The sequence below is a fragment of the Camelus dromedarius genome, chromosome 27 (assembly GCF_036321535.1).
Source record: "Camelus dromedarius isolate mCamDro1 chromosome 27, mCamDro1.pat, whole genome shotgun sequence".
NCBI lineage: Eukaryota > Metazoa > Chordata > Mammalia > Artiodactyla > Camelidae > Camelus > Camelus dromedarius.
The window spans coordinates 16,990,875-17,004,105 of record NC_087462.1 but is presented as its reverse complement, the minus strand read 5'-3'; the positions used below and the strand labels follow the sequence as shown (position 1 = coordinate 17,004,105).

The 13,231-nt window shown below is 49.4% G+C and overlaps 1 protein-coding gene across 4 annotated transcripts in view; it reads right to left on the bottom strand.

Moving 5' to 3' along the window:
- TENM2 (teneurin transmembrane protein 2) overlaps positions 1–13,231 on the bottom strand; it is a 1,175,656-nt gene that overhangs the window by 94,708 nt on the left and 1,067,717 nt on the right. For all 4 annotated transcript variants that reach the window (XM_064480080.1, XM_031437753.2, XM_064480081.1 and 1 more), the window contains one exon: positions 3,286–3,432. In XM_064480080.1, the coding sequence (XP_064336150.1) occupies positions 3,286–3,432 (147 nt within the window). The remainder of the gene's footprint in view (positions 1–3,285; positions 3,433–13,231) is intronic.

Below are 13,231 nucleotides of genomic sequence, written 5' to 3'. Positions count from 1 at the left end.
GACTTTAATGAGCTGATATTTGTCTTCTGTAAGCAAAAATATTTCTTTGAGTGTCTTCTTTTTCAAATTGGGGTGAGCAGTTCAAGTAAAGATCTCTCACTATTAAAAAGACAGTCTGCTTGCCCGGCACGTCTGTCTGAACCGTCTCTGCTACTTCTTACGGGCCCAGGGCAGATGAAGCTTGTCCCTTCAAAGTCTGCCAAGATTTCCAGAAATTAAGTTAGCGGTCACATGGCTGGAGTGTTGGGAGACTCTGAAAGCGATGGGAGTAAGAAGGTAGGAATCCACAAATCATTTTTGTGGGATATCTGAAAGTAGCCTTTCTCATCTCAGCATGAAAGAATCCAGAAAAACATCTCAGTGAAAAATTTCCCCAAGTTTTCCAAGGAATGGTACTTAACAAGAGAAGCTACGTCAGCATCCCCTGGACATTCAACTAGAGATTCAAATTCTTGCACCCTCCCCTCAGGAAAGGGGCCACTGGCTTCGTGTCATCAAGCCGTCCAGGTGGTTTTGCTGTAAGGTAAAGTGTTGGGACTGCTCGTGGCTGGAGGAATCAGAGCTTTGTTCTCTCATGGAGAAAAACTCAGGTTGAAGAAAGCTGTTAAGGGCTTCAAATACCTACATCTGTATTTGTGTTTATATTTATTTCAGCTTAAAATTTTAAAAAAAATCTATCACTTTAAACTGAGATTTGTTTTGTTTTGTTTTTTAAATGTAGGGTGTTCCTAGATGGAGAAATGATTTGCCTCTTCCAGCTTGCTTTGTAAGGGTGCTCTGTTATTTCCTCCATTCATGAGGTTTGTAACAAGTATGTTCACCGCAGCTGCTCCCCAGGCCTGGGCGGCTCCTCCCAGCCACCCACCCGCCCACGGCTGCGGACCCACACAGCTCTCCTCGAGAACTGGCAAAGCAGGACAGAGCCTGGGGGCAGAACTCTCACCCCCACCCCCAAACAAACAGCACAGTGGTATAATTAGTGTGCTGCAGGCCTGGATCTGAGCTGATGAGGAACAACTTTAATATTTAACAATAAACAGCAAAGTGCTGAGCACACCTCCTAGGGAAGTAATTAACCATAAAAAGGATACTCGGCACCGAGGAATCTCCTCCAGAAAAAGAACTCCGTTAACTGTGAATTGCTTACGCCAGGTGAGAGAGAACCGGTGTCTACTCCGCTCGCCTGACATCAGCAACTCTGAATTAACTGGGAGTTTCTTTTTATAAACACCGGGCAGAACCTTTTTTTTCTTGGTGGTTAATTACTTCCTTGGGACGTTGCTTTAATAGTTCCCATAACAAGGCCATTATTGTCTTTAGCATAATCACTGCCTCATTTGCTTCTGTGCCTTGCCTTTCAGATGCTCTGCCTCTGGGTGCCACGTGGGACCCCGAACTGTGCCCAGGGGGGCAGTCCTCAGGCTGGGGACTTGCAGGGTACCTCCTCCAGCTCCACCACTTGGGGAGCTTGGTTTTCTCCAGGTGGGAGCTGGGATGGGGTGGGGCTGGTGGAAGAGGGGCTGGCAGGGCGGTACAAGGCATGTTAGTTCAGGGAGGCCGAGCCCCACTCCCCTGGGTGCAGCATTCCCGCTATTTGCTAAGCTTTCAGCCGCTGACACCAGCCACAGGGACGGAAGCCAGGACAGCAGCTCCCTTCTGGAAGTGGAAGGAGGGACTCTGTGAGCGACTCGCTTTGCTTGGTGAAATCACCAGGGACTGGAAGCAAAAACAGCGAACCTTACCAGGAAAAGTACTATGAATTTGACTGTCTCTCTTGGAACAAAAAAAAACGTATTATGTAGTTATGCCTCACTTCATTCAAAAATGAATTAAAGTGGCTTCTATTTTGGCTCTGTTTCAGGAAGGTAAGTGAATGAGCGGGAGCTCTGTAAACTGCATCAAGTCCATAAACTTCTTTGATGGGTGTACTCCTATCAGGGTATGCACATGGGTTAATTTGCAAAGTATATACACGTTCCCAGTGCAGTAATAGACTATGGAAATTGCAAAATGTCTCTCGGGAGGATGAAGAAAAATAAAACAGGATGTCTGATGCTTTCAGCCTTCACCTGGGTGGACTGCACCTCACTCTGGATGCCACTGAGGCCGACTCCTTGGGGCCATGAGGGCAAGAGCTGAAATTCCCAGAGCGCAGGGACGGGCACCTATGAGACTAGCCACATTTTTGTTCAATAATCAGACTCGTGGATCCTCCCATACCCTGCAACAGCGTCTGCCCTGAGGGAATTCTGACCAGTTAGTAATTTCGGTGGGGGTGCAGCACACACCTGTACTAATGTGAGGGGAGCATGACGCTATTCTCAGGAATCAGGCGGTCCACGTACTCTTGCAGCCCCATCTAATCCCACAGTCTTTGCGCTGCATCAGGGAATAGCACAGAAAAACTCAGCTCAGGGGTTTAGAACAGAGGTCCGCAAACTTTTCCTGTAACGGGTCAGAGAGGCTTTGTCCACCATGTGGTCTCTGTCCAGCTAACCAGTGTTGCCCTCAAGGGCGAAAGCAACTATGGACAAAAACGTAAATGGACAGGCGCGGCTATGTTCCAATAAAACTTTAGATATAGACACTGAAATCCAAATTCCACTTAGTTTTCATGTCTCATCATATATTCTTCTTTAGATTTTTTCCCCCCAGCCATTAAAAATGTAAAAACCGTTTTTTGCTTGCAGGTTGGTATGAGAACAGGCAGTGGGTCGGATTTGGCCCCAGGGCTGTGGTTTACCAACCACTGGTTAGAGCGTGGACTTTGGAGTCCGGCCGGGGTTTGGGTCATAATTTAACTTTTGGTGACTGTGTCATCTTTAAAATGTCACTTAATTGCTCTCTAGGTCTCAGTTTCCTCATCTGTAAAGTAGCATCCCAAAGGGCTGTAAGGATGAAGGGACACACTGCTTGTGACATCTTAGCTCAAGGTGAGCACAGACTGTCGTCACTAGCTTATATTTGTCTGTAACTCCCTGCCCTGGAAGGTCTGGCAGGAAAGGGCACCCGGAGGCAGAGCCAGGGCCCGGCCACCTTTCCGTGGTGATGTGTGCTTGAAAATCCGAAGCCAGCACCCAACCCCAGTGCCTCCAGCCCACGTCTCCAGGAAGCACCCTTTGGCCCGAGGCTGCCCGCTCTCGGCTGCGTTCGCTTCACAGGAAATGTTACGACAACACTTGACAATAGCACAGGGGAGGTCTTTCTGGACAGAGGGCTCGTGACGACAGTCCACACACAACGCTCTGTTCTTGAGGGGCTAGGAATTAGAAGACGCACACTCACCTCCCTCATTATCCTTGTTATCCGCACAGGAGGTTTCCATGGCAACGTTGCATCCGGGCCCTCTCCAGCCGGTCTGGCAGACACACTGCCAGCTGTTCTGACCCAGTGTGCATCTCCCGTTGCCGTTGCACAAATCGGGGCAGCCATCTGGTTGGAGAAATGGAGAGGATGAGAAAGAGGAACGGGAGGCCGCGCTGGGGCAGCAGGGGAGCCATGCAAAGGGGGAGCAAGGCCATAGGGCAGCCGCTGGGCCAGCCTCACAGTGGGGCCCGTACCTGCCCCGGGAAGAGTCGAGGAAGCAGGCGACGCATGCGTTTGCAAGGCGCAGCAGGGTCCCAGATGCAGAGGATCCCCAATGACACTGACCTGTGCGGAGGGGTCTGAGGCAACCTTCCCAAAGTGGGGAACATTCCGGAAAACTAAAACTAGCCCTGAGCTTACAGCAAGCCCAGTTAGGCTGTTAATTCCAGCTGGTGGCTCAGAATTGATGCTACCTCAAGAAAAATCTTTTCTTTCTCTTTTTTTTAGAAGTGCCTTCTGCAGAAGGGAAAATTCCCTATCAACCCAGGATGGACGCAGAGTGCCCTCCGTCTTTTGGAATTTTAAAGATACATTTACAGGCGATTAGCATGCACTTCTTGTGACCAAGAGCTGGATGGGTCTGCTGGGCTATTTTCCTATTTTTGTAGTACTGAGTTTTAAGGGGCACTTGAAAATGTCAGCTGCTTTTCACTCAACCTATTTATGGCGTGATTTAAAAATACTGCAGGATCTGAAGGCTGTGGAAGGAGTAGGTGCTGAGTGCCATGAATCGGGGAAAGGCAGAGGGATGTTTATGTCCATGGGGAAGGCGGTGAGGTTCGAGCGATCGTGACTTTGTGGTTTTTCTTTTCCTTTTCTTTTTTAGGGGGATGTGTGACATCAGCAGCCTACCTCTTCCCCTAACTGCTCCAGCACCCAAAACAGCTGTAGCAACTACTCTTCCGACCTGAGCTTGGGCAAAGAGAGCCTGGATGAGGAGAGAGAGAGAAAAAAAAAAAAAGCAGGGGACAGTACAGAGAGATGGGGAGCGTCTCGGACAGAGAGCCTCTGTCACCCTTTATAATACGTAGAATCACAGAACTGGTAGGATGTGGCCACACTCATGAAACCTACTTGCTGGCAGGAATTCCTACATGTGTTTCTATTTTCCTTTCCTTTCACAGCTTTCTTGACGTGTAATTTACATACCATAAAATTCACCTGTTTTAAGTGTACGATGCAATGAATTCTAGTGAATGTACAGAGTTGTGCAACCTACATATGCTTTCCTACTATGTTTAAATACACTTGGTGGGGAGGCATAGCTCAGTGGTAGAGTGTGTGCCTAGCGTGCACAGAGGTCCTGGGTTCAATCCCCAGCACCTTCATTCAAATAAATAAATAAAAACCTTATTACCCGCCCCCAAATATATAAATAAAAGTATATTGAATTCGTAAAAAAAAATACACTTCAAATGACCATTAATTGTCCCTAGAAAGTAACTTTCCTGAATATCTATCTCTATCTCTCTAATTCCATCTCTACATCCACTACCATCCCTGTCTCCATCCCTTTCTATTTTTAAAACACACGGAGTGCAGGGAGGATTGGGCGGAGGGATGAAGTGCTCTGGAATGATTAAGGTAATTGATTTGAAACCCTTTTGGCCCACGTCTTCTGGGTCGAAAGTGTGCCTCTGCCCCTTCTTCTCTCTCCAGCATTCCAGAGGCCATCACCTGGCATCCTTCCTCTCTCCTCTCGAGTACCCCTTACAAGAATGCCAGTAAACCTAATTTGTGCATGTGGCAGAGGTGGGAATTTAAAGGGCTCCTCCTAAGAAGAAGGGTCTGGAGGGTCCGAAACTGAGTCAAAATTTACTTGTTTAAGGAGTTCCACTCCTCAGTGCTTGTTCCCTCCCATCCTTTCCAGCATGTGGTATGCATTAGGACCAGAGAGAAATGGGTAAGCAACAGAGGAGAAGTCCTAGTGCAGAAGTCTCTGTAAGGAAGCTGAGCTGTCTTGAGAGGAGAAACGAGGAGACAGTTATCAGGGTTTTTGTTTGTTTGTTTGTTTTTTTAAACCCTGCACAGCCCGGCACTAAATCCAGGATGGAAACAAAGCACCAGTGTTTGCATACCTGGAGAAAGACCTGCGGGTCCCCACACCTATCCTCACACAGCCAAGAGTCACATTTCCATTCCTTTCCTGAGCAAGAAAGGCCCTGTCTGGAAGACCTGCGACTTTTCCCCGATTCATACCGTGAGAGAGGGCTGGGAGGGGAAGCCAGCCCTGGAGTCAGAGAAATGCCACAAGCAATTCTGCAGGAACAAACTGCAACTGGGTAGGAGAAGCCCAAGGGCCACTGCACAGACGCCCAAGGAAAAGCGAGTATCTCCAACCTCCAGCCACCTCCAGCTTTACGATGTCCACCAGCAGAGTTTTGGGGACTGGATCACAGAGAACACACTACATGACAGCCCCACCAGCCTCTGCCTAGCATGGTATCTATCACATATGCTTTGTTATTCAGCTACTTTGAGGTCTCACGTTTGACGAAAATCATGCCCAAAGTCTCAATGGAGCCTCATTGTGTAGGAAGCCCACGACCACGACATAAAATTCAAATCTGCAAAGAACACTAGCATGTCAGTCAGAGATATGCACTCCAAATATGCCTGCTCCCAGACTGAACAAGGCTTCCCGCCAACCTTTTTTCTTTCTCTCTTGTTTCTCCCCCTCCCCCGACCAACTGAAGCGAGATAAACAGACCACAGTAGCGGGTTTTCTCCACATCATAGGAGGACGATGAAAACACGAACAGTGGGAAGCTGGCAAATCTCTGAGAAGTTCTGGGGCAGCTGGGAATTAATGGACAGGACTTTGCTTTTTAGCTTGGAGAGGAAGAAAGCAGCCTCGGGAAGTGCGTGGCGTTGCTAGGCAACCCCAAGCTACCCTCAGCACAAGTTCATTCTGCTGGTGGCCTTCCGAGGAGGTGATGCGTTGTGTTTGTAAAGTGCAAAGCCAGCTTCTGCTTAAGGGAAAACAAAACGTGGGAAGTAATTAGTCTGGAGGGCAAACGGGTATCAGGTGGCAGCCCTTCCCCCGGAGAGGAATCTACAACGGGAGTTGAATTGGGCTTTTGCGCTCAGACTTGGGGATCCAAGAGGTCTCCTGCAGGGCGTCCTCTGGATTTCCAGCCAGCTAGCACTGCTTCTTCCTTGAGTGCCTGCTCTGAGGCCACCGATACAGAAGGCCCTAAGGCACAGCTGTTGGGTTCTTTGTGCAGCTGGAGAGCCTTAGACCAGTGATTCTCAACTGAGGCAGTCTTGTCCCCCATCCCTCCCTCCAGGGGACATTTAGCAACGTCTGGAGACATTTGCGATGATCACCCCTTTGGAAGGATGCTACTGACATCTGATGGGTAGAGGTTGCATAGGACAAGTCCCGCAACAAAGGATGACACGGCCCCCAATGTCAGTAGTGCCGGGATCGAGAAACCCTGCCCTTGACCTGACCTGAAGCTGCATGAGATCTGAGACTCTCTAGGTTGCTGTTGGATCCCAGAGCCTGGCCCAACTTTAGGCACATCGTAGGTGCTTAAATGAATAGAAAACAATCAGGTGGGGCTAGATCATTTCAGCCTGGCCCTTGTCTACAGACTCTCCTGGGAGCTATGAGAAAACAGTGAGGACTCTCTCTCAAAGATCTAAGTCTTCTCCCCAGGGAGAACACTCAGGGCATCTGCGATATCTTGGGCTGGTCTTATCACACTTCCAGTGCCTTTGGTGGAGTGGAAATGGAATCGTCTCCAACACATTTCTATACATAGAATTCCAACCAGTAGGGAAAGAAAAATGCGCTGGCACAGTTACCAGGTACGCAGCCTTTTTACCTTAACAAAAATCAGAGCTGATGCAGAAATTGGGGTTTAAAAAATAAACGCCCCCCCCCCCCAAATAAAATACAACCAAATATACTGTTACATTCAGATGCCTCCTGAATCTTCAGCTCCAGTCCTCTGAACTCTGGACCTGGATCCCAACTTGCATCTCAGCATCTCCATCTGTTCACTTACAAGCATCTCAAACTCAACAGAATTCAGCTTCTTGATCTTGCCCTCCCAAACTCTGATTCCTTGATCAATGAATGGCACCGCCAGGTACCCCACTGCCCAAGTCTGAAACCTGGGAGTCACTGTTAATTACCCTCCCTGCTCCCACCTCTCTCCTCTCGTGTATCTACTCAACAACCAAGTCCTGCCTTAATTTTCCTCTTTACTATATGAAGCCCTGCTTTCCCTCCCTCCTAAATGTTCTCTGGAATCTGCCCTCCACTCCCACCGCTAATGCCACTGTATTGACCTGAGCCATCCTCATCTTTGGTCTGGACCCCAGTCCAAACCTTCTAACTGGTCTCCTGCCTCCAGCCTTGCAGCATCATCCATTTATCCCTGCTCTGGACGCCGCTGAAAACACTTCTGTAGCTTTTCATTGTCCCTGGGGGTAAAGTCTGAAGTCCGGAACCTGGCTTCCAGGTCTTACACGAACTGGTTCTCACCACATCCGCCTCTCTCAATACCACTTTAGGCTCTGTGTAGACTGAAGTCATTTAGCCTTTACTTTCTCGTCTAACTTCAACCCATCCTTCACCCAAGTCATCCCCAGGGAGCCTTTCCAAAGCTCCCCAACCCAGGCTAGCTACCACTGTCATGGTGCCTTTATCCCATCCTGCCCTGTTCTGCCCCACCTTACCCTGTCCCCTCCTACCCACCACCCCGAGTCACAGCTGCCTGGCTAGCAGCCCTTCCTGAAGACATTTTATTGTCACCTGCAGGAAGACTGTTGTCATAAACGTGCACATCGTCATTAACTACGGTTTGAACGGGGCCCCTAGAATTGTGCAGACATCTGGGCATTTCTGTTATGATGCAAACCTGTCAGGGCAGGGGCCAAGTCAGTCTTGTTCACTTTTGGATTGCCAGTACTCGACACATAGTCAGGGGATGAATGAATGTAGGATTTCCGACTGAAATCAGCATCTCTGATGCCCTTGGCAGAGCGGAAAAGGAACAGTTTCCAAGACTTTTCTACACAGAGAATTCCAAACACACACACACACACACACACACACACACAATCCGTCGACACAGTTACCAGGTAGGCAGGCTTTCTGCTTTAACAAAAATTAGGCAAGAGCCAAACGTTTGCAGCCCAGTAAAAAGGGGAGCCTGGATGTACTTGAAGCAAGCTATAATTACCATAAAAGGCTTTTCTAAAAAAGCATCCAGGAATGTTCTACCACATGCAGCCATTTCGAGGAAGAAATAAGTGGCTCATACTGTAAAAGGGATGTGGAAAAAGAAGCAGGATTTTACCATTCAACATCAGGCACACCTTAGAAAAGCAGCGAGGATCCGCCGAGATGGGAAGGCAAGGGAAAACCCAAAACAGGCCTCATGTCAATGCAGACAGATGACAAAGAAAGCCGCAGAAGCGACAGATCGGTCCCCACTTGGTTCAAGAGACCATCAGGGGAGCTGCCGCAGCCTGAGCTAAGCCCCTGTGCAAAGTCTTTTCTGAATCAAGAGGAAAACCTCGGCTTGGTTTGGACTCAGAGTTCTGAGATTAAAACCTGGCTCTGCCTCTTGACCTGGAACTGGTCGATTCATCTCTCACCCCCGTTCAAAAAACTGTATGTCTCGCTAATGAATCTTACTTATTGTCCTTCCCAATAGAATGCAACCCACACAAGAGCTAGGATTTTTGCCTCGTTTGTTCCCTGAGGTATCCTCAGAGCCTAGAAAAATAGCTGGCAGGTAAGAGACATGCAGCCAAGGTCTGTGAATGACTTTACAGGGAGGATAGTAACACTTCACTATATACAGAGATCAGAGGGGTTAAAGGAAATGATAAAAGGCTAAGATTTTAGTAGAGAGCTTGGCACGTCGTAAATGCTCCACAGATCGAACCCCTTCAGTTGCTCGTGTTGATTTAATTGTCGATGTTACAAATATTAAAACTAGCAGTAGCCTTTTTCTTTGGGGCATAGTTTGAAGGGCAAGGTCATTTCTTTTTGCCCAAGAGTCTACCCTATTTCAAATGAAAAAAACGGAGGTTTCTGGGGGTGTCCTGCGTGCGTGATTATATCACATCATAGGAAATCCTCATTCCTCTTTGCCTGCCCCGCTCCAGGAATCCAGCCATGCCACTACAAGTGTTTTCAGGAAACCCACTTATGCTAAAGGTGATTCTGTGGGGCTGGAGAGTTGAAAGTAAAATACGGGGTGGCCTTTTCTTTGGGGCAGCGTTGTACTTCTGCTTGTAAACTTAATTAGTGAACCCCCCTCCCCCGACTATTTTAAACATCACTATTTTCTGAGAGCTGTGCCTTGTTGGAATTATGGAGCAGACGAAGATTGGAAATACATCACAGAGACTGCCATTGCATTCCAGAACTCTTTTAGAGTTGAAAACAGCTGAGGTGCTGGGGACCAGGGATCACCAGGGCTTTGGTGGCCATTTATACTAAATAGCAGTGGCAAATGTTCAGAGAATTAATCTGGTGTTTCGAGACACTCTGGGGAAAAACTCCAGCTAATTTTAGGAGGCTGCCAAAGCAGCATTCTGGTCCCCAGAACACAGCAAGGCTTGTCCTCTTGCTCATCTGCGTGAGCAGGAGGGAGACTTGTTTCCAGGCACAAACTGGCGTGGACGCTCAGCCACGAACCTGAGCTGTAACAGCTGCCCCTGCTTTGTCAGAGAAGACTCGGAAAACCCGGGGGCAGATGTTCCTCATCGTTGCAGCCGTGTGTGTATGTATTTGAGGGTTTGCATAGGGGCGAGTATGCTGGGGAGGGCGGGCAAGGCCAGTGCTCCTTTCCGTTGTCAGCTGCTCCTTTTTTGCTCGTGAGGCAGAAATCATGCCCCTCCACCCCTGCAGCCACAGGAACAGCAGAGCTTCCATGAGGTGAGACGCATTTGGATCCAGGTATCAAGGCTGCATGTTTCCTGGATGCACCTGGATTCCCACTGATCAGCACCATTTCTGTCTGCCTGGGAAAAGGAAGGCAGTGGGGCTCAGCCTTGGCTTCAGAAAAAAATATAAATCTTATTTTATTTTTTACTGTTTTGGTGCTTCAAGTTCTTACGAATTTTTTTTAAAGTAGAAGATTACGAGGGGAGGAAACTGAGCGCCTAGGTAGCAGTAACTGGGAGGGAACTCCCACGTCAATTACTTAGAGAATTAGGACTGAATCACTGTCACCCGGTAGCACTGGGGTCCGACACAAGCCTGTGCTTTTCGCGGTGGGGCGCCTGCTTTCTTCCCCTGGAACATCACCCTTCTTTATCCAACTTCACCCAGTCAAAGGAGGGCGTTGTGGGTAGCGATGAGCGCATACTGGCGGGTTGCTAAGGCACACGCCAAGTGCAGCCACGCTGAAACCCGCTGAAGATATACCTCGGGTTTCTCCCCCTGCCTGAGATCACAGCAGTGCTTCTCAAGGTGTGTCCTGGCACCAGCAGCAGCAACGTCCCCTGGGAACTTGTCAGAAAAGTACATCCTTGGATGCCGTCCCAGACTCACGATGCAGGGCCTCTGGGGGGTGGGGCCCGGCAACATGCATTTTAACAAGCCCTCCAGCAGGTTCTGACGGCTGCTCTGTGAGAAGCACTGCTTTAGGATGAAGCCCTGACTCCCTAGAAGGACCTCCGAGGCCCTGTGCGACCTGCCCATCTCTCCCCTTCTCATCTGTCACTTGAGGTTCTGCTCTTGGACCTTCAGCCACGCTGCCCTGCTCTGTTCTAGAACGCAGCCTGGACCCTCCTCCTTTTGGGTTTTTGCACATCCCTCTCCCTAAACTCTGCTCCCTGCACTCACCTTGGCTTTCGTCAGCGCCTGTTCAGGGAAGGCTTGCTGACTCCCCAGCTCAGGGCTCCTCCCCCATCACATGACTTCACAGCACCGCCTACTCCTTTTAAAATGCTCACCATCTTTCTATTCATCCTTTGTTTACAGCAGTGGATGGGTCCCAACGTGACTGCATGTTAGAAACACCTGGGAGCCTTGAAAAATCTCCATGCTGGGCTGCACCCTGATCAGATCAGAGTCTTTGAGGTTGAGACCCAGGCATCAGTGTATTGATTTCTTGAGCTCCCCAAGTGGTTCCCATGAGCGGTTGAGGTTGAGAACCTGTGGGTAGATGCCCATCTTCCTAAAAGCCTCCAAGCCTCCTGAGGGCAAAGACTCTGACGCTGTTGTACAGGCTGCTTTCCCAGTGCCTGGCATGAAAGGTATTTGTGAAACAAACGCACAGATAAACCCTGTGTTGATCCCACTGCTCCACTGCGCTCTTGACTGGGCAGCCAGGTAAAGGGAAAAAGCTTCCCACAGACCACGTCCCCCAGCCCCGGGATGGACCACACCTCCCCCAGCAGAAGAAACAGCTGGTTTGCGGCACCGGGTCTGAAGCCAAGCTGGTGACGGCGGCTGTGGACAAGTGATACCCATGCCTTTTGACTTGCAGGCAGCTGATGCCTTCTGCCTGAAAGGGACAGGACGGAGCACCCAGTGAGGCAGAGGAGGGGCACGCTGGTAGATTAAGAGGGTGACAAGAGTTCCATAAAGGCAGGGATGACAATAATAAGAAAGCCCAGCGGTTTAATTTGGTTCTTGGAGGATAATCAAGTTGTAGCTCATGTGGCTTATTCCCACAGCTGTCCAGCAACTAATGAATGTGGTACCTGCTCGCTATGGAAATAGGGACAAAGGCACGACTTTGATTTCTTATTTGTTGTTTCTAACCATCCAATTTCTACACCCACTGAGCATCCGTATAGCCACAGGAGGGTCATAAAAATACAAATAACACCTAGGAGGCCTGTGGGCACGGACTTGTTACTTTCTACAGGGCTGACGGCTCTCTTTTAACTGGTGTAAAGCCAGGCCAATGATAAATTGCCGTATATATTCCTCTGTTGTTGCCGTTTCCAGCACAACGTTACAAAACGTAAGGAAATCACTAAATGTTTGTTTCTTATAGATGTTAAAAGCGCCGGGCAAAGAATCTGCCCCAGGACCGTAACTCTGGGTTTTAGGAAGCTTTTAATATAATGACAGCAATACATACAGACATGCCTGTGTGCCTGGCACTCTCTCATAGGCCTCCCATGCACTGGCGTATTTAATTGTTACAAGCACCCTATGGCGTAGGTGCTATTATTGTTCCCATTGTACAGGTGAGGAAGTGGAGGCACAGAGAGGTTAAGTAACTTGGCCAAAGTTGCACAGCTGGCCAGGGGTGGAGCCAGGATCCGACGTCAGGCATCAGACGGGCCTCCAGAGTTTCTGCTCTCAAAGAGGGGAGCCAACCATCCCTGTTTGCCCGGGACTGTCTTGGTTTTAGCACTGCAAGCTCTGAGTCCTGGGAACCCCTTCCGTCCCAGGCCGCCTGGGACATCACCAGGGACAGGGAGCGAGGACTGGGCTCTTCATGGGCGGTCATGGAGGTGAACAGCCCCCACCTCCCCGCCCCCGCCCAAGGGCAAGAGAGAGGGCACAGACTTTTATATCGAGCTACCTGTGGGGGTGTCGGGCCCCCCAGCAGTGCCTGCTGCCTGCTTGGGCCAAGGCCCCTGGGCAGCCCAGGAACCGCGCGGCCCTACAGAGGCGGAGGCAGTGGGCTCTGAATCCAGGCTGCCTGAGTTCAGTTCTCGGCTCCACCCCTTGGCTGCATAACCTTGGGCCCAAAATTGCAAGCTCTTTGTTCCCTTAGGTTCTTCATCTATGAAACCAGGGCAATAAGAGTATCTATCCTAGAAGGTTGTTGGAGTTTCAAAGAGAATACACGTCACACACTTAGCATGACTGTTAATGCGTACTGATGCACATAAAGCCAGCTGACGTGTGAACCACACGTACACACGC